The 25,767-nt window shown below is 38.4% G+C and overlaps 1 protein-coding gene across 2 annotated transcripts in view; it reads right to left on the bottom strand.

The window, feature by feature from the left end:
- The window catches only part of LOC306865153 (procollagen-lysine,2-oxoglutarate 5-dioxygenase 2-like), a 47,309-nt gene extending 32,053 nt beyond the window's left edge, over positions 1 to 15,256 (bottom strand). For both annotated transcript variants that reach the window (XM_079409565.1, XM_079409566.1), the window contains exon 1: positions 14,817 to 15,256. In XM_079409565.1, coding sequence (XP_079265691.1) covers positions 14,817 to 14,913 — 97 coding nt within the window. In that variant the 5' untranslated portion in view covers positions 14,914 to 15,256. The remainder of the gene's footprint in view (positions 1 to 14,816) is intronic.
- Between the last annotated feature and the right edge of the window lie 10,511 nt (positions 15,257 to 25,767).

Raw genomic sequence — 25,767 nt, 5'->3', positions numbered from 1 at the left:
GAAATAGCTTACTGAAAATACTGTATGTTGGAGCCCTTGTGAAAATTTCAGGGTTAGAGGTTTAAACCAGCCCATTTATTGAAGTTGGAACATCAGCACTTCAATTAATGTGCAACATTCTGTCCCAAGGTTTTTTTTAAACAATTTTAGGGAGTTTTTTTCCCTAGTTGCCTTTGGCTTGAATTCTGGGACTCTAAGCTCTAATCAGTATTCAATAGACATATGTTTGCACTATGACTCAAAATTTAGAAAAACTCCACAGCTTCCATGGAAGCTTATATAGAGTATGAGTAAAGGTATAAGAACAGGGCCAGAATATGAATCATAATTTTGATGAACACATTACAATGGTTGACGACTTCTTAAGAAAAGCCTGAAAACCTTGGAGATGTTATTGATTTTCATTGTGATCCATCTGATTCCTGTCTACGTTCCAGACAGAAAGGCCTGGTTCCCCTCACGTAAGCTATATGCTGTTCTATATCATGCTGTAAATGTTTAATCTGCACATCTGGATGTTTGGACGTTGGACGGTAATGTTATATCCAACGGAAGGCCTCTAGAGGGTCATGCAGGTCACGCCATGTGCACACGGCATCCTATAAACGCCCAAGTTTCATTGAGCCTTGTTGTCTGAGAAAGCTCCTTTCTGTTAACAGGTTGGGTTTAAAATAACAGCTGGGGAAATCCATACAATGAAGTGTCTGGACCGCTACTCTGAAATGGGATATCTGCTTCCTCTAGTTCTTGTTCAGCGGTTACGTCACCCTTTAACATGGGTCATGTTAAAGAAAATCTGAAGGGTCTTTAATCACTGTAAAATCCCTTGGGAAGGAAAAAATCTCTTTATCTCAGTTGTTTCTCTTACAGCGAGATTAAATAGTGATTGAATAGTGACTTGCTCAAGACCCGAGTAAACTCAAATGCATCTCCCCTAGGAGTTTCAGAAAAGTTGTGCTCAGTTTTGCCAAATTCCAAGTCTTCTATCAAAAGATCTCAATATGAACTCAAACATTTCTTATCAAATTCTTGCAAGACCAACTAACCTTGGCTATGATAGTCACATTATTTTTTATTTATTTATTTTTTTAAATACTGTATCCCAAAAAGTGTCTAATTTGTATCTGTTTTATTTCTCTTATGGGGTTTTAGGATAATTATCTTAGACAATATTGATACTTGAATGAAACATAACTAAGATTTTCATAATTTTTTTAAGGCTTCGACAGAGCAATTTTTTTCATTTTGCTCTGGGATCTGTAAATCACAGACAAATCAATGGTTGCATGTTTAAACAAGATGTTTCTTGGTCAGAATCAACATCCAAATGTCATTATTTCCAGAGCACGCTAATGTTTTTTTTGTTTTTGTTTTTTCGTTCACATATACACCATTCTTTGCCAATCTAGAATTTATTACTCCTTTGGGACTGGTGTTTCTGCAGCTGGCATGCATCTTTCAATATTTTATCCTTGCACTTATAATTAAGTTTCATGCTAATCCATTTCAGTGTATAATCAATCACAACACAATATCCATCTGACTCAATTCCATTGTGGCTATACAGATCTAAAAAGCCACACTAGAAAAGAAGCTGATTTATTTTGTTATTTTGCAGAATTCGGAGGCTATTTCCCAGCATGTCTTGAAATATTTGCATAATAGATGAGTGTGGGCAATCGGGGGTGGATGTTCCATTCTCCCTCCCTCCATAGTCTTCCCCTAAGGCCAAAAAATAAACACCAATTGCTTTGACCCACAATCGATCTAACCTTTGCTTGAGCCCTTAAGACAACAGTAAAAAACAATGAATGCAGTAGCCGACAAAGCGTACCTTAGCCACTGTCTGTATTGGTGCTGTGCTAGAGAGATTGAGGGCTGGTTCCAGGCTTCCAAACTAAGAGAGTATCATTTGCTATGGCTACACATATACACACTAGTATGTGATGACGCACAACTCCTGCTGTGATGGTCAAACGGCACCGTCTGCAATGATGTGAAGATAAGCAGGTGACAGAGACATTCCACTCAGCTCAAATGCAGGATTTGCCAAGAAGATTTGTTTTATGTGTTGTGCCATTTCTTCTGATGTTGCAGAGTAGCTGTTGCATCGATATGCCATTGAAAAAGGTGTTCTGGTTGGTTTTTGATTGATAGGGTCTTCTAGTTGCTAATAGGGTGTTCTAGGTGGATGCTTAGTTCTGGTACATAGGGCATTTCTCAGTGCTTCTGGATGGTTACTTAGTCAGGTAAAAACAGAAAGTTTGATCGCTTCGAAAAGCAGCATTAATGGGGAGTTTCAGATATAAAACTTAAAAGTATGTTCACATTTGCCGTTATTTGGCCAATTTTCACAGTCAAAATTTAGTAATTTGAATGGAAATCTGTGTGATGGCAATTTTTCTCGAGGGTGGAAGATTTCCCCATGCATATTTGTCATTCATTAGTCATGCCACTGTAAGCAGTAGAAAGCTGCTTGGTTTGAAAGTGACCTCTGTGTGAACTGTGCTTCATAAATTACTAAACTTCTGGCAATAGACAATGCACCTTTTTTTGTCCATTTTTGAAATTGTTGTAATGTGTCCACACTTGTAGTGTCACGGGTTTAAGCAACAATAATAATTATGCTTAATAAAATGAACATCCCCAAATATTCCAATTTATGAGATAAGATGTGCTGTTTCTCTTATTTCTTTCTCAAAAGCTACTTTTGAAATAGTAAACAATGATTAATTTCTCTTGATGTCTCTTTAATCTCTGCCATATAGTGAAAGTCAGCTTCACAGGAACTGAGAGGAAGACATGATTAGTGGTTCTAAAGTATCTTCTCAAAGACAGAAACCAAGCCACCGCACAGCATGTAATCACTTTAAGCAGTTGTGAAAAAAAAAATCACTGGATCAAGATGTATTTTCTTTAATTCATGTAGACAACATGTAAAACAGAAAGAATTACAAAACCATGGGAATCATATTATGGGAGTGTGCACCCTGTAGGGCAATAATGTTTTTTAATGGAGTCTACACATAGAGCTTAAAGTAGTGCAAGCAGACATTCAGTGTAGACAGAGAGGTCATTGTCCAACACTCTGAAGAATTTCATTTTCTGCCCCTTGATGTAGGAACACTGTTTTTAGAGCTGAAGCAAGAAATTGTGGAAAAAGCAGTTGGGACTTTTAAAAGATGGTTATTTTGAATGTACCACATAGTCTGGGCCGACCTGAGAAGACAGTGTTTGACAGATCGGTGTGAACTGCTGAGGTCCAGAGGAATGCTGCTTCAGACAGGCAAGCTGTTTCTTTTCTCAGAGTGGTGCTTTAAAAGTGTTCCTTGCACACAGTCAGGGCCGTCTATGTAAACTCTCACACTGCACTGGAAGGCCACCGTAATACACTCAGAACGTCTACCACACGGAACACTCAAGTTTCAGTAGGAGAGTCAGAGTCAAAGAAAAAGTGAAAGACTCCCCCTTGAAGAAACTATTTTCTCAACTATATGACTGGGAAACCAGAGAACACATTTAGTTTTCTCTGTGGCCCTCTCAGCTTATCTTCCAAGTAATGCTTGGGGCCCTGGAGACGGAGTGTGTTTAAGAAAGCTCTCAGCCTACAATAACATGACCTTTCACGCATTTTTGGTTGGCTCTGGATGGTCAACATACATCAGGTGGGTAAATCATACTGGGGAATGAACTAAGAATGAATTGTACTTGCTAATACCATCCTATAAAACGACTTTATGCAAGGTGTAATTTATCGCAGGCTACTTATTTATTGGAGACTGTGCAGCATCACTCCACAATTAAAATTCAGGCAATTAAAGTGGCTCTTTAAAATGCAGAAAGTTCTTGACTACCCAGTGCTTCTACACATTTATGATGTTTTTTCTCCATCGTTATTTAAAGGGGTCATATGACGCTGCTAAAAAGAACATTATTTTGTGTATTTGGTGTAATGCATTGTGTTTATGTGGTTTAAGGTTTAAAAAACACATTATTTTCCACATACTGTACATTATTGTTGCTCCTCTATGCTCCGCCTTTCTGAAACGCATCGATTTTTAGAAAGCTCATTGTTCTGAGAAGCGAGGCGTGCTCTGATTGGCCAGCTATCCAGTGCATTGTGATTGGCCGAATACGTCCTCAAGCGTGAGATGGAAATGTTATGCCCCTGAACATGTTGTGATTCCGTGTCCCGGCGAAACGATACAAAAACAATAAAACCCATTATAAACAAGGCATTTATTGCATTCAGTGGGGAAATAGTTCCTGATTATAATGACTTTTAGAGAATGAGGAGTTACGTTACATTCTTACCACTCCACGTTGCATTTCGGGAAGGCGCCGTCATATTAGCATGATACGCTGTCCGATTAGCATGATACTCGCTGCATTTTGGGGAAGTCGTGGCCTAAAGTCTGCATTGGGGGAAGTCGTGGCCTAATGGTTAGAGAGTCGGACTCGTAATCGAAAGGTTGCGGGTTCGAGTCCCCGGCCGGCAGGGATTGTAGGTGGGGGGAGTGAATGTACAGCGCTCTCTCCACCCTCAATACCACGACTGAGGTGCCCTTGAGCAAGGCACCGAACCCCCATGGCTGCCCACTGCTCCGGGTGTGTGTTCACGGTGTGTGTGTGTGTGTGTGCATTTGTTCACTACTCACTGCTGTGTGTGTGCACTTGGATGGGTTAAACGCAGAGCACCAATTTCGAGTATGGGTCACCATACTTGACAATACGTCACGACTTTACTTTACTTTTTACTTTACTTTATTTGTATATTCATGTCAACAAATGACAAGCAAAATCTAATCCCTAGGAGTTTGTGAACAGTTTTATGGCATTTAATGTTCATATTTTGGGCTCATCTGTTTTTCTGCACATATTATGACTTATTAGTAAGGAGTGTACAGAATGTGGTCTTTTATTATAACTGTCTATGGGCATTAAGCACGTTGTTATGAGAGGAAAATGCTTAACGTAAATAAACGCATCGCGTTCATATTTTGAGCTGTGTATCTGCACATAGTATATGCTTTACAATTTTTTCTTTATCACTGTCTTGGTACATTAAGCCACTTTAAGCATTTTAGAAAGTCCCCTGTTCAAGATCTGCTAATTCACAAGCCTTGTGAGAGGCATACTAGCAAAGAAGGTAACGTTAATTATTAAACCAACAAAATCAAATCTTTCAAAAAACACACAGAAATGTGATTCTTTTATTGAGTGCGAGGCAGTGGGTTTAATCAGCGACTAACAGATTTGCTATTTGGCATCTTCTCCGCGACCTATTTCCTTTGGTGTTTTTACACAGAAAAAAGGTGAAAAAACATACTGTTTTATCCAGTTTTCTCTCAGAACGATGATCTGAGTTACTATTGCAATTCTCGATGCAGCATGAATGACATACAATGGTGACATTTTTCACAATCACGACAAAAACTATTTTTAATACTGCCCTAAACTCAATAGCGGGAAGGCAGCGCTATCCTGCAAATATGGCGGATAAACAAAGCAGTTTCCCCGAACTCAACGAGGCGTTGCGTCACATTCTCATTCTCTCAGTCTTTTTACGTGTCGCGTTGCATCGCGCTGCGTAAACATTACCATGGCTGTATCCGAAATCGCCCCCTATACCCTCATTCACTATTCCCTACATTAGTCCACTCATTCAGTTCACTTGAAGGAGTGAATGGAAACGAGTGAGTGAATTCGGACACTCAGTGCACCGGAAGGACTGCTGCTTTTGCAGTTTGCTTCCTCTTTAATAATCATTTGAAACGGGCAGCTCCAGTAGTAAGATTGAAGGATTTATCTTGAACTCTGTCACGGAAATTATGTATAAACCTTAATAGTCAATTTACAATTAATTTTGTACCTTTGTTGTATTATGCGGTGGACGAGCACTTCTAAAATGAATGAATGGATGATTCAGCTGCAGGCGCCATCTTCTGGCGAGATGCGGGAATTCACTCGGTGCACGACTCTCACAGTGCATTCTGGATCATCTCTAGCCGTTGAGTGTACATCGGTTGTACATTCGTTTTTTGCTGTGCATTGTGTGATTGAATGAGTGCACTCGAGAACATCTAACACTATGGTTTTGAACACCACTTAAAATGGCTGTCCCCTCAAATATAGTTAATATTATCAAATAGTGAAATATTTGATGGTATAGGGGGGATTTCGGACACAGCCCAGGTCTGCATTTGTGATCGGAGAAACGACAAACAACAAGCACTATCCTACACATCTCAAAACTCGTGTTTGATTAGTCAGTGACAAATTCTTTAAATAAGAAAACATACTTACAGGCTATGAGTTAGAAGTGCCAGACTGTCCTTGCAAAGTTGGAATTGCCCCACTTTATAGAAACAGCCTTTGTGCACAGCTGTCAGGCTACTCCCAGGTTCAGGAAATAGTCCTCCTTAAAATGTGCTGCACACACTCTATTTGTGTTGAACTGATCTGGAACAGTGTTATAAACACAACTTAACCACTGATTTCTAGTCGTGTCCCCTTTTAGAAGTCCAAACAAAGTATTTCCGCTTTCACAATGAAACATAGCGTCTCCACAACATGGCGCCAGCTGCAGCAACAATACTACAGCAAGAATAAAAATCACACTCCCTTTCTTTGCGTATAAATTTGGGCTGTGCAAATCTTCCCACACTGTGATGTAGACATGTGGGGGCATGTTTGAATGAGCCGTTTTAGGTTGGCGTGGTCGACTTTTATAAAGAATATCTCTTTGGTTTTGAGACTTTAGTCTTTGCAACTTCAGGGATCTTATCTATGCACAAACAGCTTGTAACACTCCAAAGAGAAAGGAAAACTTGAAATCGCATCATATGACCCCTTTAATGAATTGCTGATACTATAAACAATATAAAATGTCACAAAAGGTTGCTTTTGTAGGTGGTAATAGGTGGCAAAATAGAGCTTTGTGTATAAAACTACTACTTTATAATAGGCCTAAGATAGTAGAAGTTTTATATATATATATATATATATATATATATATATATATATATATATATATATAAAATCCTTGTGCCTGTTAAGGCTTTATTCTAAAATGAGTACAGTCATGCAAATGATTATGGAAAACTACTATTATATATACCTAAATAAAAGTTAAATAAACGTATCTTATTTTGATTGCGTGCTTCAAGGAAAAAGGAAAATTTCACATTCAAAGCGGTCTCAGGACTGCAATTTTAGCATTTATTGTTGAAGAACAGGCCTTTAAATTGCCTGTTTTGTTTTCATCTAATTTAAAAGTTAATAATTTATAAATTATTACCATTATTTACTGGTCTACAAATTCAAAATTAGTGCTCAAGAGAATTAGTGCTCAATAATTAGTAACCCCCCCCACACCAACCCAAGTAAGACAATGTTGGAATTGAGAATTACTGAGATCACTATCTTGCATTTGTGTGTCCTTAAGGGAAATGCTTAACCCCCTCACCAGATTACTGCAGGGGAATTCTCTTTACATCTGTTGCATTATAAATGGGCTTTTGTAAAAGTGAATGACAACTGGGAAAAAAAAAACAGCTATAACATCAACTAAATCAATTTCAAACCAAGCCAATTTTAACAAGTACACTGAGTAACAGCAGCAAATAACAGAGGTGATCTCACTTAAGGCAGTTCTAGGACACATGAAAACAGTCACATAACTGATCTCATTAGGCGGTCTGATCCCTCATCAGCCAGACTCTACCACTGTGCCCATTCATTCATATCGTAAGTATGTCACTGTGTTTCTCCAGCCGACCAGCACTTCCGAATTGGTGTAGGGAGTGCCCTGTTCTGCCCGCTTAACATGAGCGTGTTAACACAATCCCAACCAAAATCACCAGAATCATCTGTCAGAACATATATACACACAAATATCTAGAGCTCAGACTTACACCTCATTACACTGAGACTACAAAGGTCAATGTCAGATCGGAAGAATGTTAATGTAACCACAGATAGCTGTAACTTGACAACTAAATACTTGTATGTAAACACAGAGATGCAGATATTCCATAACACATTCTAAATCTTTGTGGCTGTAGCCAGGTGACTGGCAAATGTGTTATCACTTAGGGACCAGAAACCAAATTTGAAGGCTGGGCACAGAACAAACTGAGGGGAAAAGGGTGGTGGGGTTATTGTAGACAGACATTATTTCAGCTGTCCGCAACTAAAATAGAAAAGCTTTCTCTCTTTCTCTCTTGGGGCTTGGAAATTTCCTTGATTGTTTAAACATGCCCCTGTGTCTATAACCCGAGAATCTAGTAGTACACTGACAAGGGGGGTTGTGTGTTGATTGCACCCCTCCAGTACAGCTGTAAATGCCTCTAGAATGGAACATTGCATGGCGTCACCAGCATCTGGTTTAACATGGGCTTGGCCACAATAGTTCAGTTGAGGGTTTAACTTACCAGTAACTCTTATTTATTTTTCCTTGCTTGGAAAAACAATCACAAGTGTGAAGAACAGAAAAAAGAAGGGGGTCATTTGGTTGACATCACCAAAATTGCGCCTGCCATCGTCTAATGCTCGCAATTACTGTGGTCACTTCCTGTGCTGAGCTGAGTTGAGCATTGACATTGGAGTTGGATTGCTGTGTTGGCCAGAGCAATTAAACAAGCCAAAATGAAGAACAGCTTCTGTTTGATTCTGGAAACCCTCGTAACCTTATGTTTTGGAGACCGCACACAGTTATAGGGGTTGAATAAAGATATGAAATACGATGGCAAGCTATCACTGGTTGTTCTTAGACTTGTTTACATTTGGCAGGTTTGATTTGATTAAAACAAACTCTGGTGTGATTATTCCGTTAGTGGAGTTAATTTGAATATGCGTGAATGCTGTCATCCTAGCCAAACAAGTGGACCCACCTGGCCATGATCGACTGAAATATAATCACAACCCGGACCAAAGACATCTACACCTATCAAAAACAGTATGCAATGTCACAAGATGCAAGCCTAAAAACGACATGGTTCTTCTCGTCATAGATGCTGTTGCCCGTTACAGTTTGGTACAGGCATAGTAACAGCTGTCTGCTTACAGCAGATCTCCATGTGTGCAACGGAGTAATTCCTGGAGCTGGTTTGACTCCTTTACACATTTTCTAAGCCCTTTGTGAGGTATCAACTGATAAAAATAACACCATACACACATACAACAAACATGTTTAACCCAACACACAGCGATTTGGTAAGTTCATAAAAGGTGTCTGATCAGGTTTGGACTGTATCCTTTTGTCTATTGTTTAATATCTTTAGGTTTGGTGTTAAAATGACAGTGTGAATGCTAAGTGAACAAGGACGAAATTTATCAATTTACTTTTGAACCAAGAACCAAACTACAAGAGGAAACACACCTTTACAGTTCGGTCTCATATACTGTATGTAATAATCATTCACACCAAAACTAAAGTATGGTATACTTAGTGATTTACATTTGAAAAAACTAATGAAACAGAGTAGTAATAACGTGACATACGTCATGTACCTAAAGGCCGGGACACACCAAGCCAACGGTCGGTGAGCGACAGTCGGGCAAGTTTATTTGGTCTATTCCACTCGTCGGTGGCAGTATGCCCGATTCATGCTGAACCAGTGTCGGGGCCATCGGCGTGAGTGAGAACTTTGATTGGATGTTCAGTTTAGCAAACGAGTCAGTGCAGGAGAATTACAGCGAAAGTGATGAAAACGAGCACATAAATGAAGGCGAAACAGACAGAAGGCTGTTTAAATGTTACGTGATCTTTCCCAATCATTCTAATACGCGACTGTTTTCATAAAAATATGAGCCGCTGAAAATGACTAAAGTCATCAACATTAGTGATATTAAAAATGGTAAGCAAGCGCTGATTTGTGTACGTTTCATATATTTCTGCATTTATCTCGTACTGTATATCTTTGTTTCGGTTTCTCCTTTTGAATGACGAATATATACAATTGATAGCTGCTGATATAGACAGTTAATTCCTCTCACGCATGCACTCTTTAAAATAAAGGTGCTTCTTAAGGTTCTTCAAGCGATGCCATAGAACAGGGTTGCCCAATCCTGCTCCCGGCCATCGACTGCCCGGCAAAGTTCAACTCCAACTCTAATCAAACACACCTGAAGCAACTAATTAAGGTCTTCAGGATCGCTTGATAATTAAAGGCAGGTGTGTTTGATTAGAGTTGGAGCTGAACTTTGCAGGACAGTTGATCGCCAGGAGCAGGATTGGGCACCCCTGCCATAGAAGAACCATTTTTGGTTCCACAAAGAACCATTCAGTCAAAGTTTCTTTAAAGAACCCTTTAAAGAAACAGAAAGGTTATTCAGATGTTAAAGGTTCTTTATTGGAACCATTTAGACAAAAAGGTTCTTCTATGGCATCATGAAGCACCTTTATTTTTAAGAGTGTGCGCAGGACACGTGTTAGTTTGCCGTCGGCTGTAGTCTGTGCGGTGTGTTTGAGCGCAGCTTTTTTTGGTCCGATGCTGCCGATGTGAGGCGACAACACCGTTGGCTTTCGTCGCCGCCAGTTCTCTGAAGTCAGCTTGGTGTGTTCCGGCCATAACAGTTGCATACAGCTGAGCTTTTCTCAACTTTGAGACGCTCTCAATACTTTCTCTACGACTGTTCCACTATAAATTCCACTTTCTCCCACACAAGCGTGTTGCTCACATCTCAGGAATTGACTGCAAATTCCCTCAAGTGAACACACACCGCCATGTTTTTTTCTCAAATTTTGACAAGCAACTCGTCCCGGACCACATGGTACAGATATGAATGATACCTTAAATTGCATGGCTAATTAAGGAGACGTACATGTTATTAATTTGCAGATTTGATGGATAAGACGGCTGTAAAGTCCCACAGACCTACATTTAAGTAACTAACGAGCCTGATCTACTGACCAGAATACCATAAACCCCACCAAAGAACATTATGTATTTTCACCTTAAAAGAAAAAAAAAAGTTGGCCTCTCTTCATTGCATTAAGACTCCTAAAATATTATTTTGGACATTAAAATGATCTAAAATGACATGAAATCTATTTGGACACTCTAAAATGATCCTCTGTCTATAGAAACAGACATTCTGAATTATCTCTCAGAGCTCATAGTCAATCAAATAAAAGTCACAGGCACAGACATGGTTATTTCTGACAAATCTGATCAGCTGCCTGCAAAACTTGATTAGAGAATAAGTAAAACCACAGACTAGAGAACAAAAGGGTTGTGCCACAAAGTTTGGATGTGACTACACAACTGTAGTTTTGTTTGTCTTTTGGCTCGGACAATCATTTAACGGTTTGACAAACACAGCCTACATCCATCTAAACTGCTTATATAAACCAGACTTCTTTAATCAAGTGTGTGGTTGACTGACACCATGTCGCACAAAGCCAATTACAGGCTAGTGCTGCAAGGTCCAGCAGTCAACACTATAGACAAGCATATATGTTCTCTTTTATATGTTCTGGGACTAGGAAGTAGTAAATCTTACACTGCAGTTCAACTCACAGGCCAATGTTTCATTGTGAAGGGTTCACAAGTTTAAACATGGGTGGACATTGAAAAATCACAGGAGGTAATAGGTCTCCCAAAGGCATTTGAGTAGAGATGACCTCAGGAGTTAAGACGCGGATTGTTCACATTTAAACCCTTCAGTTTCTAGGTTATTCAGGCTGACGGATGGGTTTAAAGACACAAATGCCAGAGGTTTCCTGTGCCTTTCACTCACTTTCTGTCTACATAAAGGCATGTATTTTTCTTTCTATATCTTCCCCTGGATTTAGGAGATCATGCGTCATCTAGATACCAACTGTTAATGACTCTGGTTTAATTACTATGCGCACACAAAACCTCAAATCAGGGGCAATTAAGAGACCCATTTAGATTTTATTCTGCTCTGCACCTTTGGAAATTTACAGCCGGATTTCTTGAGAACGGTATGTGTCAGTGGTTTAACCGACAGCGTATGCTACTTGGTAGAGTTTAAAATCAACATAATAGATAGTGTTATTTCTTGTGATTCATCTGTGGACGTTATACCAAATTAAAATGTTTAATTTCTGTAAACGTGCTGCACTTCTGAAACAACTTTGCTTTCGTTTGATGTCATCAAGTCCTCTTATTTTTCAGCCCCACCCATCTAACTACCTTTCTCCATGTGACTTCTCACAATCCAATTTCTGATCAGTCCAGGCTCATTGTGTATATGTGAAATATGTGTATTACAATATTACATACATTACTGCATTTTGCGGCAATTTCAAATTGTAATGTCCCGTTACTGGCGCTAAAACGTGTTCAATGCAGGACTGTGACCACATTTTTATTATGTAGGTACCGACACATATAGTTTTGTTACGTTTCTTCAGGTTTTGCGATGGTTCAGAATTTAAATGTTCAGGAAGTGTCGCTAAATGTTTATGCTCTATCATGTTGAAAAATAACATACCCCTACACCAAACCCAACCTTAAACCTACCCGACAGCGTTAACAAATGCAGAAGCGATATAAAAACATATTTTATGATGCAACTGTGCTAGTTATACATGGGTGTGAGGCGTTTTGTCGAACCATAGTTTCACAGGATTCATACTGGAGTGATTCAGTTTTAGAAAATATGAAAATTTTCAAGTGGTTTTGATTTAATAAAATTTTTTCAAGGAATTGTGCAAAAATTAGGCTTTGCTTAATCAAAACTCTGGCACGGTAAATCATAATGTATGTGAAAAAGGAATACGAGTTGTCAGAGTTTTACTGCCTCTAGTGTTCATTTCAAACTGCAGTGATTTGTACATAGGTATGTTTTTGGAGTTCTGCAGAAATGTAGGAAGAGACACGTATTTCCAATGAGCCAATGATAAAATTAAGTCCCATTCGTTCCGGTTTCACTCAAAATAGTGTTTGATTATGGAAGTAAAATAGGTCACAAATGCTATTTCATGTTGAGTGTCTGTCCATAATGAATAATGCAAGCTTCATGTTTATAAAATAGGTCATGTGAATTTTTTTTTTTTTTTTTTTTTGCAATGACAAGGAGCTCACGCTTTTGGAAGATATCAAGGCTCATTGACTTAAATTGCTTTAAATATGAAACAGAAGATAGCTCCTTGAATACAGTACTTTAGTTGTGTTATACTAAATGCCAGATGTTACAAACGTTACTGCCTCACAGACAGCCTAAACATATTCTCACGAAATACACACCTTTGCCCTCCATTTGTGTGAAACCACAGTCATACAGTACTCAAATGTGACATATGGCTGCACTTTGAGGTTTTGCTTTTGGAAAGTTTTACCCAGTGACCTTTCTAGAAAGATACTTCTCAGACGGGAATGCATTAGTAAAGTTTGTAATAAAGTTCTTTCACAGTTTGACCTAAATTTAATGCTCAGTGACTAATGGCACTAATAGAGTCTGACTGATATTTGATGTCAAGGAAATGATGCATGAAAATGAACACCGCCTGATTATATTGTGAATTATGATCCAGAGCACAGAGGATTGTTTAGAAAATATTTGTCTTTTTTCAAGCTATAAATGGCACCCTTAAGCATGCATTACTTGGGTTGAGCTGGGTTGATAGATGGTTTAGATTCCTCGCCTTGTATCTACAATGTAATGCAGTTCTAGAACTGTCAAGAATGAAGATTGCTGCAGTCATTTTGCATGGAAATGATGAACGCCAATATGCATGAAAACAGTGTAGGTCATATTTATTGAGTTGACACTCAACAGAGGATCTTTATATTCCTGTAAAGTAACTAAAAAGGCACAAGCAACTGCTCACAAACCATAGAGGCGTTTTAATTATTTAAGCACGTTTTTAGGCTGTAAATGTTTTTACCATCACAAACAAATTACTGTACAACCTAATGGAATCCAGAAAGTAATTAAAAACTTGTTTATGCCTCAAAGAAATGCTTAACACATTAGGGTGTGCATTAACTGTGTGAATTGCAATTTTATTACATTGTAGACTGAACAGCATAGTGCTTTATCTCACAGGCACACATTCCCAAACAGCAAGACTGTGTGAAAAAAAGGTATACTTTACATTCCTCACGTCCCAATAAGAGGCAAGGTGTACTGAATAGTTCATGGGTTATTTATGAAAGTCATTTGCTGTATAGACACAAACGTTAAAATCTGGGCTACTAACTAAATAAATAATAAACATTATTGCCTGAGTGGGGCATATTGTCACACTCTATGAGGTAACCTACAGTACCATTAAACAGCCTAATATGGTTTTTAAGTTAAATTTATACAGTAAAACAATTATGAAACACAAAAGAAACACCTTAAACTTTTTTTTTGAGTCAACAGAGATTTGACTCAACAGAGAAACTTGTTCCAACATATAATTTGTTTCACAATATTTTACAGAAATATGATATTTGATAGCAGTTTTCAGAATTCTTACACAAACAAAAATGTCCTAAAATGTCCCCTAATGACAACTTGCCCATGTGACTGTAGCTCTGGTTTCCCATATTGTGCAGCAGAAGGAAAGGACATTGTTTACAGTACTTTTCAAATATTAAAAATCATCAGTGTTCATTCAAATTGAAATGGCATGGATTGTCCTTTAGATTTTCAGGTTATTGAAAGCTCAATTATTGGTCGATTAATGATTTAAAAGGTCATTAAGGATAATTAAGTGTTATCGTCACATATTTACCCGTTCAGATCATAATTATATTATATTGTATAACGCAATAAGCGGTCTAGACTAGTCGCGTCGCAGTCAGTGTGAATGGCGCAGCAGAGTGCGCGGTCCCAATGTAACGGACTCTTACCTGTTGGAATATCCTTATTTCCCTCAATGCTCTGGGTATAACGAACACAGGACATCAGCGTTAAAATAAGCGCGTAAAAGCACCAAGGATGCTCCATCGCCGCTTCGGTGAAGTCCTCAGACGCGATGTGAACGAACAAGTTTGAGAAGTTTTGTGTGGCTCTGCTGGTCAGCGCGTGGTGAGTCCTAGAAACCCCGGGGTCAGCAATAAAAGCTCTCTCGTAGATCACCTATGGAAAGCCATTTCTATTGAAATTCAGTAGTAATAAATGTGTTGAATAGTCCCTGAAGAACGAGCTGACCTCGATGTTCCCCAGACAGGGTGACAGAAGTGAGTGTGATTGCACAAGTACAGCTGTGTTTGAGAAGCCCTCCTCCTGCAGTCCTCAAGCACGAGCTCAAATAATGCCCCCTGCACCGCCCTCATTCACACCCAGACTCACGCGCTGCTTTCACTGTAAGATAAAATAGTCAGCTGACTTAAATAAAATGCCAATGCGTCTATTAAAACATGCGGTGACGTCATTGCACTTTTTGACCTCTTTGACCAAATTTTGAAGAAAACTCATGAACTCTTGTTTCTGAGACAATCAAGTCAAATATAAAGCAAAGATGGTAAATTCATCTTAAAAATCTTGACAAAGGGAGAGTAATGGTAAATTCTATAGACTAACCCTAAATTTAACCTGTGTGTGTGTGTAATCTACCAGTAGAATGGGAGGTTGGAATCATCAAAATAATCTTATAATCATAAAATTGTTAAAATCAGGTCAACCTTTTGGAGATGTCCTCTAAAGGGAAAATGGTTCATAATGATATTAAATATTGTCTTTTATATTTCTAAAGTGTATTATGTGGTTACAGTTGTTATTAGCTTATTTTAAGAACAAAATAAATCAATGGGTCTTCAGTTTTTGGGTCCTTATCATGACATAAAAATATGTGTTTCTGACATTTAATGACTGTGACGAATGACTAGGCTATATTCATTTATATATTTATATATATATATATATATATATATATATGGTTCCATGGCAATATCATACACTCTAAAATGCTGGGTTATTTATTTATTTACTGGGTTCAGCCTGTTGGCTCATTTTATTGGGTTATTTTTTTAACATTTTTAACCAGGTGCTGGGTATTTTTTTAAGCGTGTCTCTTAAAAAGACAAAAGTTTTTGGCATGGTATTATTTGTTAGTTAGTTAGCAGACACTTTTATCCAAAGCAACTTACAAATGAGGTCAACAAAAGCAATCAATTGTAGTATTAAAACAACTAAAAACAGATCAAAAACTAAAAGCTAAAACTTTCTACATATACACATTTTAAAAATAATTTGTATTTGTCATGCACCATGGCACATTAATAGATTAATAATTCAGTACCATGGAATTCCCTTCTGATACCATGTTGCAGCCATTTTATCCCGGTAAAGCCTGTCATATTAAATAAAAGTTATTATTTTTTAAAGTGGCAGTTTATTGAATATTTTGACAAAATCTCAATAATTAATTAAATAAATAAATAAATAAAAAGCTGAGATTCATATGTGATACATTAGGATTGTATGGCTTGTATGAGAGAATATAGAGCTCATGCTCAAGGAGAAAAGAAAGCAACTCAGTTTTCTTCAAAACTGAACAAAAAATATGCAATTTGGTGTAGTTGCTGGTATTTTTATCTCCAAAATAAGATGCAATTCTGATAGCTTTTAATGTAAATCTGTTTAATGTAATCCACATCTTATAGATACACTAAAAGTGGTTCTTGGCTCGTAATCATAGGGGAACCACTTTTGGTGCTATATAGCACCATATCTTCAAAGGTGCTATACAGCACCTTTGTCAAATGGTGCTATGTAGAACCATAAGAGATGCCATATTACACTGTATTTCTTCAACACAAATGGTGCTAAACAGCACCAACAGTGTTTCTTTGGCCCATAAATAACTTTTAAAGTATCTTAACAGCTTCTTTGTACAGCAGAGGTGCTATATAGCACCTTAATCACCTCAAAGAACCACTGAAGAACCATACAGGAGCTTAACAGGTTCTGTATACGGTAGCGGTCCCAAAGAACTGGTGAAGACCCGCTGAAGAACCACTGAAGCACCAATACCCCTTTTCCACCAAAGCAGTTCCAGGTGCTAGTTCAGAGCCAGTGTTATTGCCGGTTCTTAGTTGGTTCGACTGGCGAGCCCTTTAAGAACCGGTTGCTTTTCCACAGGCTAGAGAGCCAATACAGAGCCAGGTCTTAGGTCACTGAATACGGTTCATGTTTCGGTTCACTAGCACGGCACAACAGGCTTGTTCGAGGTGCATCAGCACCACGCAGATCGATCGACCGGCACACAACACACTAAAGCACCGCGAGAGCGATCCAAAAGCATAAAGAGCAGTCTGCTTTCCAGTCGCTCCCGCAGCACCCCGATGCCTCGCACCGACCGGTCCGCGCAGCGCCGATCCATCCCGGACAAGCCTAAACAAACTATCAGCAATGGCAGACGTTGCATTGCTATTGATGTTCATGGCTTTGCGAACCTACATCGGCATCCAAACACGGCGAATCAAACGTGTTAGCATTTAGCTGCTATTTCAAATATGGCGGTCCAAAGTTTCTGTTCGTCTTGTTGGTCACGGTAACCAAGCCCCTGACGCAAGCGGTTCTTCCTTCTAGCCCAGCAATGTTTTGGTGCTACTTACGAACCGCTTTTACTGGTTCGGAGCTGGTGCTTTGGGTGTCGAAAAACAAAGAACCGGCTTGAAACTAGGCTCTGGCTCCGAACCAGCACTGGAACTGCGTTGGTGGAAAAGGGGTACAAGATTTGGTTCCCTAAAGAACCGCTTTTAGTGTTATAAAACCCCATTTTTTTAGAGTGTAATCATAGATAATCAAGTGGTTGCTTCATTCCCATATGTGTTCATCATGAAGCATTACTGACCATATAAAAGTTATTTCTTGTGTTTACTTCATAAAAACCTTTAAACAATAAAAAAAGTAAACTATTAATTGGTTGACAGAAAAGGAATGTAGTAGATTGCGTACAACATAGTTTTGTTACGGTTATAGGGTTCAAAAATATTTGGGAATTTCTGTAAAGTACAAACATGTTCATAAACACACAATCTTCTCTCTTTTTTTCTTTCTTTTTTGTTCACTTAAAAAAAAAAAAAAAACTTTATTGCAAACCATGCAACATTCCCCACAAGGAAGTAGCGTAAATAACTTAAACATATTAAATGATCTTATAATGAAATAGTTAGATCAGTATTAAAACAACTGGATTCAAGAATTCCCAACTTGGAAACACAAGCTGGTTGAGGCTGCCCACATACATCCACTTGATTACTGCTGAAAAAAAAAAAAAACGTATAATTTTCCCTGCAGGCATATAAATTGAGCTCCATTTACTATACCACAATGACACTGCAGTACATTGAAAAGAAAGATCCTTCATGTCAAACAAAAACTATATGGCAGAGTTGGATCTTGACCATGCAATTTATGGATTTTATTGTGGTCTCCAGCTTTCAGACATATGTTGCACACAGCATTATAATGAGGTAATCTGGTTCACGTCCAACACTCTTAATAGCCACTGATTGATGTCACCAAGGCCAGTGTATTCCCATTCATTCTTTTTACAAGATTTAGTTCCACTCATGCATGTAGCTATGAGCAGTACAAATACTCAAAATATAGGTTCACCAGAGGTTCACGGTTCTCTGTAGGCCATTAAGATGTCTTGTCGCAGTCTTTGTCACTGCAGATGGGGAGATGTTTCAAAGCACAAGTGTGGAGATAAATAATGGCAGGAATGATAAATAAAGCAGATATACTCAATCCCTTGACATTTCACTGCTTTGTGAGACAGAGCGGATTGTTTGGACGTGTTTGGGGGATGGAAGCGGGGGCAAATCACTTCTGTATTATACAGTGTGAAACACACTGCCTTTGCATTTATCTGCCACATCTGGTCTTGGTTATTTACTGAGAGTCAATATAGATGTGAGAATGTAAATCACGTGTTTTGTGTGGGAAGTCAAATGTACAGTATGAGATTGTTTTTACATTGCAATAAACTTCAAAGTGAAGTGACGCTGATATGTTGATTCATAGAGGCAGAAGACTTTCAAGGATTCAGAAAAGTCTGAAAAATGACATTGTTCTTTAAAATCTGTAAAATCAAAGTTCAGTTTACTATTTTTGTAAAAGGTAAATCTCATGAAATCATAGTTCATATTTCAGCCCACAAATCTAAATACATTTGACATTGTCACAATAATGTGTATATATATATATATATATATATATATATATATATATATATATATACACACACACACACACACACACACACACACACACATACATTAAATATATATAAATAAAACAAGATTATAATTATAGAATTTTATATAATATAATGTAATATAATATACAATTTTATATTAATATTATTTCATAAAATTTAATAGTAATGTGTTATAAATACAAACGAAAAAGTTTACATTTGGATGCAATACAGTAATAATTTGGGGATGGAGATAAAGTCTGAATGCAAAGCACCACGATATTATTTTTGGATGAATTGTTAAGTTTTGATATGTTTGTGAGGTACACCCTTTTTTAATAATACTAATAATGCTGACATAAAATGATGTTTTCTATTCCTGCCGATATCTGGTGATGTACAAGATCCCCCAAATAGGAGGAAGAAAAGAAATGTTAAGCTTTTCTTGTCATAATTTCCTTGAAAGGCAAAAACATTATTTTGAAGAGATGTCAAAATCTGCAGGCAATGAAGGCAGTCACGAATCTATATTTCCATTCTTCGAAAATGTCAAGTACTGTGAATTTTAATGTGGTTGACAGAGTACAACCAATAAATGAATCAGGACTAAACATTTTAACAGACCCTTGGACCCTTTGTCATGAATCACACAGTAAGACAATCTAAAAGCTTTAGCCCACCTAGATTTTTCCCCATGTGCATGGAGCAAACCAAAAATACATATACGTGTCTTTTTTGCGGTACTGGCAGGCCTGGCAAATGGTTTCTCGATTACGATGATGAGTCACCCATCGACAACAACATGATCTCATGGACCTGATGAATCCCTTGCTATAATGACTTCCAATAATAGCTTTTTTTGTTTCAAATGCGTGCCTTTGATCGTGCCACTTTGTGTTAATTACAAACTGGCAACGACAGAAGACCAGTGCCTCTGACAGACCAGCCGCTGTCAGTCTGACCACCTCATTTCCACATCTGTGCACTGGTTTGAGTGAAGTTGAGACGGGAAATCCCACATTTCAGCCAAAATCATGATGAGAACTTGACCTCCAGGAACACACATTTGTCATCTTGCTCTATAAGCATCCTCAAGAGCCCATCATTCATATGGGTGGAAAGCAGGCAATCTATGCATCCGCAGTGGCGCCATTTGCAACTCTGAAGACAGGGAGATAGCAGTATTGGTCATGGACATTTTGGAAAGAAAGAATATAGGGTGGAATTTAAGGAGTCTATTGGCCACATGGAAGAAACTTAATTTGCATTAACTAACCTTGTGAAAAAGAAGTGTGCTTAATTGTATTGAATGCACACTTGTAGTGTTCTTAAAATCTATTTACTTTTTATAAAAACTGTAATTACAGATAATAGAATATCAGTTAAATAAAAGGCCACATAGTGTACTTAGTGTACACGTTCATGACCATTTCTAAACACACTTTTAAAGTAGTGCACTTTCTAATGTCAAATAAAATGTACTTTAAAGTACATTTTAAATCATTATGATTGAATCATCTTTTGTCATGCTTTAAAGACATACTAACATACTAACTAACATCTCAACTAACATACTAAAGCACATGCAAAGTAGTTGATTACATACACAACATACAAGTTTCAATAGAAATGTTGTTTATATATATATATTAACATGTTGATTGATGCGCTAAACTAATATGTATGAAAGTATATATACGCTATAAAAGTATATATGCTCTAAACTTCCCCTTTTGTCTTCCGCTGAATAAAGAAAGCCATGTGGATTTTGAAAAAAAACTATACATTTTAGTGATAGTATGAGACATGGTCACATAATGGCACCATACATTTGACCAAAGAGATGGTTATAAAGGAATGAAGACTTGATGGGTCCAAGGAGGGGCTCCATTGGACGACTTTAGTTGTGCTCTTGGGAGACTTCTTCATTTTAATTATACAGGGTGAGCTTCATGAGCAGTCTCTCATTAGAGTAATACCAAAAGTGATCATTAGAGAGGCCAGTCTGAAATAAGATGCTCGAATATATTTATACACCCTGACCATCACCATTTCCAGGAGGAAAAAGAGAGGACAAGCCTTTCAAGGAATGTGCATTATAATCAGGAATTGTATGGTTGGTTCCATGTATATCTGAGAAAATCTCAGGGGAGCACATCACATGTGGACAAGACCCAAGATCAGAGTCTCGCCATGGAATTTGCTAACTCTGAACAATAACCCAGCTGGAGTGGATGACTAAACATTGCAGTTTTCATTCAGCTGCACAGTATCTTGAGCCAGTTCTCAATGTCCCATTCCAATGGAGACTATCTCCAAGCTTTGTTTGCACAGATGTTTGTAGGACCTCTGTGTGGTCTTCACACACAGATACAGGAAATTCCATACAGTGTGTTGTTTCTATGGCTCCTTGCAGTTAGTATATGTACGCAATGACACAATTAATTTGTTTGCAAGTATGCCATTCCCAAACATTCCCTATACACAGCCATCAGTTAGCCTGGTGTTTGAAACAAATTGCACTTAAGTAAGAAAACTCACACTGCCGTCATTTTTGATATGCTTGCTTCAGCTGAACCCTATAAATAAAGGTAGAGTACACAGCGTATCTGGAGATGAGGTTGTGTGAAGCTCTTGTTCTTGTGTTCTGGTATTTTAGTATCAGCTAGTGATGTATATCATGGAATTAATTTAATGAGAAAAGTGATGGATGTGTTGGGTTCTATTCATTTTTGAAGGATGATACTATCGTTCACTGTATCACAGACCTAATGTAGACTTAGTCACTTAAGCATATTGCTGTGGATGGCTTACTGTGAAGTGGGACGTGTTGCTGGATCAGCATCATTGTTGGTTTTGGAACAGCATTCTTATAAACAAGATTTTCCTAAATAGGGTGAGAAATGGAGACCTAACAAGATTTTTTATCAAACTATTTCCCACTGTTTTCAAGGATAGTGGTTAGAGTTTAAGAAAGGGTTGTTTTGGCAGAAAAGTTGCCAAACACAACATGTTTATCCAGGATGTTTTGGATTAGATTACATGGCTATATATCCGCCGACCAACCCAGTCTCATGAGAAAGTTCTTAAATTGTGTCCGAGTTTTGGCTTTGTTTTCCTACTGGTTTCATACTTGCCTAAAGTAAAGTCTGAAAAGTAGTTTGATTAATAGCATGCAGGTATTGTACATAATTGACTAATCATGGCTTGCAAGAAGGTGGGATCTACAGAAGACAGTCAAAGCAATGAAAATACACTTAAATATAATGTATGAGGACTGTTGTTAAGAACATAGGAGAACACAGGTTTTAAATACTGAATGTAATCATGGAGAAAACAGGTGTGGAACTAATTAACTAATTAACTAACTAGGTCAAAGGAAGACTAAGACAGGAGAACTGGAACACAAACAACAGTCCATAACTGTAACATATCACCCCCTCCCGGAACGGCGCGTCCTCGCGCTGACAAAAGTCCAACAGAGGAGAGAGGGTGGGGGTTCGGGAGGTGGGCGAGGAGCAGATGAAGTGCAGGCAACATGGAAGGGGCAAAAACAAAGAGAGTCCAAAAAATAAGTCCAAGGGTGAGTGGAGGGTGGGAGGGGCCCGGGAGGAGCCCGGAGCAGGAGGACCCAGGTGGAAATCCAGAGGCCAATTGTATACATGTTGGGTGAAACCAACTATTTAGGTTTGTTAGTTTATCGTGGAATTAATTTCAAGAGAAAAGTAACGGATATGTTAAGTTGTATTAATTTGAAGGATGATACTATTATAAATAAGGTACTTGGACTCAGATTTGAAATTGTTATTATTACTATTAAGTTGGCTTGAGAAAGCCAACTTACTGAAATCCTATTTAAACTGATTAGTGGTGATTGCCAAAGGCAAGGCATCACTATTGTTATCTTGCATACTTATTATTCTGCTTCTTCTTCTTCTTCTGGACAAAACTTCGGTTCGCTACTCCTCCCGCACCGTTTGTCACAGACCCATGAATGAGGTGTCAAATCGACCGGCTCATTGAGGAGAGGTATGCTTTATTATTATTGAAAACAGATCAAAAGGGATATTTTTGGATAGAAGTGTCATAGAAACATGCCTGTTTTGCTCTTTTGACTCGTGATCGCAAGCAGGACTTCTCTCATGCATGCTACACATGCTAGCAGTGAATAGCTACATGCTAATAGTTATTAGCTAAGTGTTAAACCAGGCTAAGAACATTCTAAGAACCTAATGGTTAGAGAGTCTGACTCGTAATCCAAAGGCTTGAGTCTCGGGCCGGCAGGGATTGTAGGTGGGGGGAGTGAATGTACAGTGCTCTCTCCACCCTCAATACCACGACTGAGGTGCCCTTGAGCAAGGCACCGAACCCCCAATTGCTCCCCGGGTTAGATGCCTGCCCACTGCTCCGGGTGTGTGTTCACGGTGTGTGTGTGTTCACTGCTCAGGGTGTGTGTTCACGGTGTGTGTGTGTTCACTGCTCCGAGTGTGTGTGTGTGTATTCACGGTGTGTGTGTGTGTGTGTTCATTGCTCCGGGTGTGTGTTCACGGTGTGTGTGTGTTCACTGCTCTGGGTGTGTGTTCACTGCTCCGGGTGTGTGTTTACGGTGTGTGTGTGTGTGTTCACTGCTCCGGGTATGTGTTCACGGAGCAGTGAACACACACACACACACACCGTGTGTGTGTCTTCACTGCTGTGTGTGTGCACGTTGGATGGGTTAAATGCAGAGCACGAATTCCGAGTATGGGTCACCATACTTGGCCGTATGTCACTTCACTTTCATAAGCAATTTCTCAGCACCAGAAAGTGGTATAGATATGGGGGTGGCCTCTTTTGTTTGGGCTGAAAAAACAGTCTGCAAGTATCACCATGGCGACTGTGCAGCTACACCCTAGCAACTATATAGCAACATAAAGAAGCCATATCTTAGCTTCACAACATCATACAGACATGGGAGTTGGCTCTCTACAATCATGCTGAAGGCTCTACTGACGGCCTAGTGCCGAGTTTTGCCACGGCAAGCACCCACTCACATTTTCTTCAGGAAATGTACATTCTAGTTATTATCATTCTTCTGAGACTATCTGTCTGTCTGTCTGTCTATCTATCTATTAATCATCTGACTCTCTATCTATCTATCTATCTATCTATCTATCTATCTATCTATCTATCTATCTATCTATCCTAGCGACATGCTAATAACATGCTAGAAACATGCTAGGAACATGCTAATCACTTGCTAATCATGCTAGAGACATGCTACTGACATGCTAATCATGCTATAAACATGCTAGTAACATGGTAATCATGCTAACGACATGTTAATCATGCTAGAAACATGTTAGCGACATGCTAGTAGCATGCTAATCATGTTAGCGACATGCTAGTAACTTGCTAATCATAATTTCTGACAGACTGTATTGCCTTTAAAACATTCAAACTTTAAGCTTTTAAAACTACTTGAAACTATTTCAGACTGCAAACCATCAAACTTAAAACTTTTTCAAACATTTTCAAACTTTCTGGTCCGGCTTTCTCAAGCCAACTTAAAGTTTGTCTTGACAAAAAAAAATGTTTATCTATTTTTTATATTATTATTATTTATTTATTGATTGATTCATTTATTACTGAGTGCAGTCGAATCCAGACTACGATGTTCTTGGTCAAATATATTGTCTTGAGTGGCACATACTGTCTATTTCCCAGGCATGTCCTGGCCAGGATTTCTAAATTGTCTAAAATGACGAGGTTTTGACTTTGTTTTCCTATTGCTTTCATACTTGTTGAAGGTAATGGCTGAAAAGTAGTTTCAGCAAAGCCAAAACTCAGACATTTTAGGCAACTTAGAAATTCCGGCCAGGGCATATCCAGGAAAAAGAGGGCATGCGGTCAACCTACCTAAACCTAACCCCCGGCAGGCTTATCTTATGGAAACATACAAATGAGATCATATAAATTCATATGAATTCACCACCAATTTGCCAAAATGTATAATAGTTATGAATGGCCATGATAGTATGTTGGTTTTGACGCTTCCAGGGAATGTTCTCTTTCAATGAGGAAGTTTAAATGCACAGTTGTAATTGAGCTGCTGTGGTTTTTGTGTCGTTGAGCTATAGTTTCATCTGTCTGTCCAAATAAACTTGACATAACATGCAATCAAATGTTTGAAGGATTTGCATGCCAGTCTGTCTTTCAGAGCATGCACACAAGAGTGAAGGCCATAGTAGCCTGATTGACATGTATATGTATACATACTGGATGAAGCCATTGTACTATATAACATATTAACTCTGCGGTTAGTCTATTGTGGAATTCATTCACTTAGAGAAGTGATAGATGTGTTAGGTTGTATTAATCTGAAGGATGATACTATCGTTCATAGATCTAATGTGAACTATGATGTTCTTGATTGCTTAAATGTATTGCCTTGAGCAGCGTGATTCTGTCAAATGAGACGTTGCTTGATCAGTATCCTTGTTGGTCATAGAACATCGTTCATATAAACCGGATTTTTACAACAACATTCTTATTAACCTATTTCCCACTGATTTTATGCATAGTGATTGGAGTTTGGAAAGGGGTTGGTATTGTTGTTTTGGCAGAAAAGTTGTTCTAGAATCAACCCGACAAGTTTCTCCAAGAGTTAT

This window comes from Barbus barbus (assembly GCF_936440315.1).
Source record: "Barbus barbus genome assembly, chromosome: 46".
Classification (NCBI taxonomy): domain Eukaryota; kingdom Metazoa; phylum Chordata; class Actinopteri; order Cypriniformes; family Cyprinidae; genus Barbus; species Barbus barbus.
The sequence above is the reverse complement of the archived record's forward strand: the minus strand, read 5'-3'. Positions and strand labels throughout refer to the sequence as shown.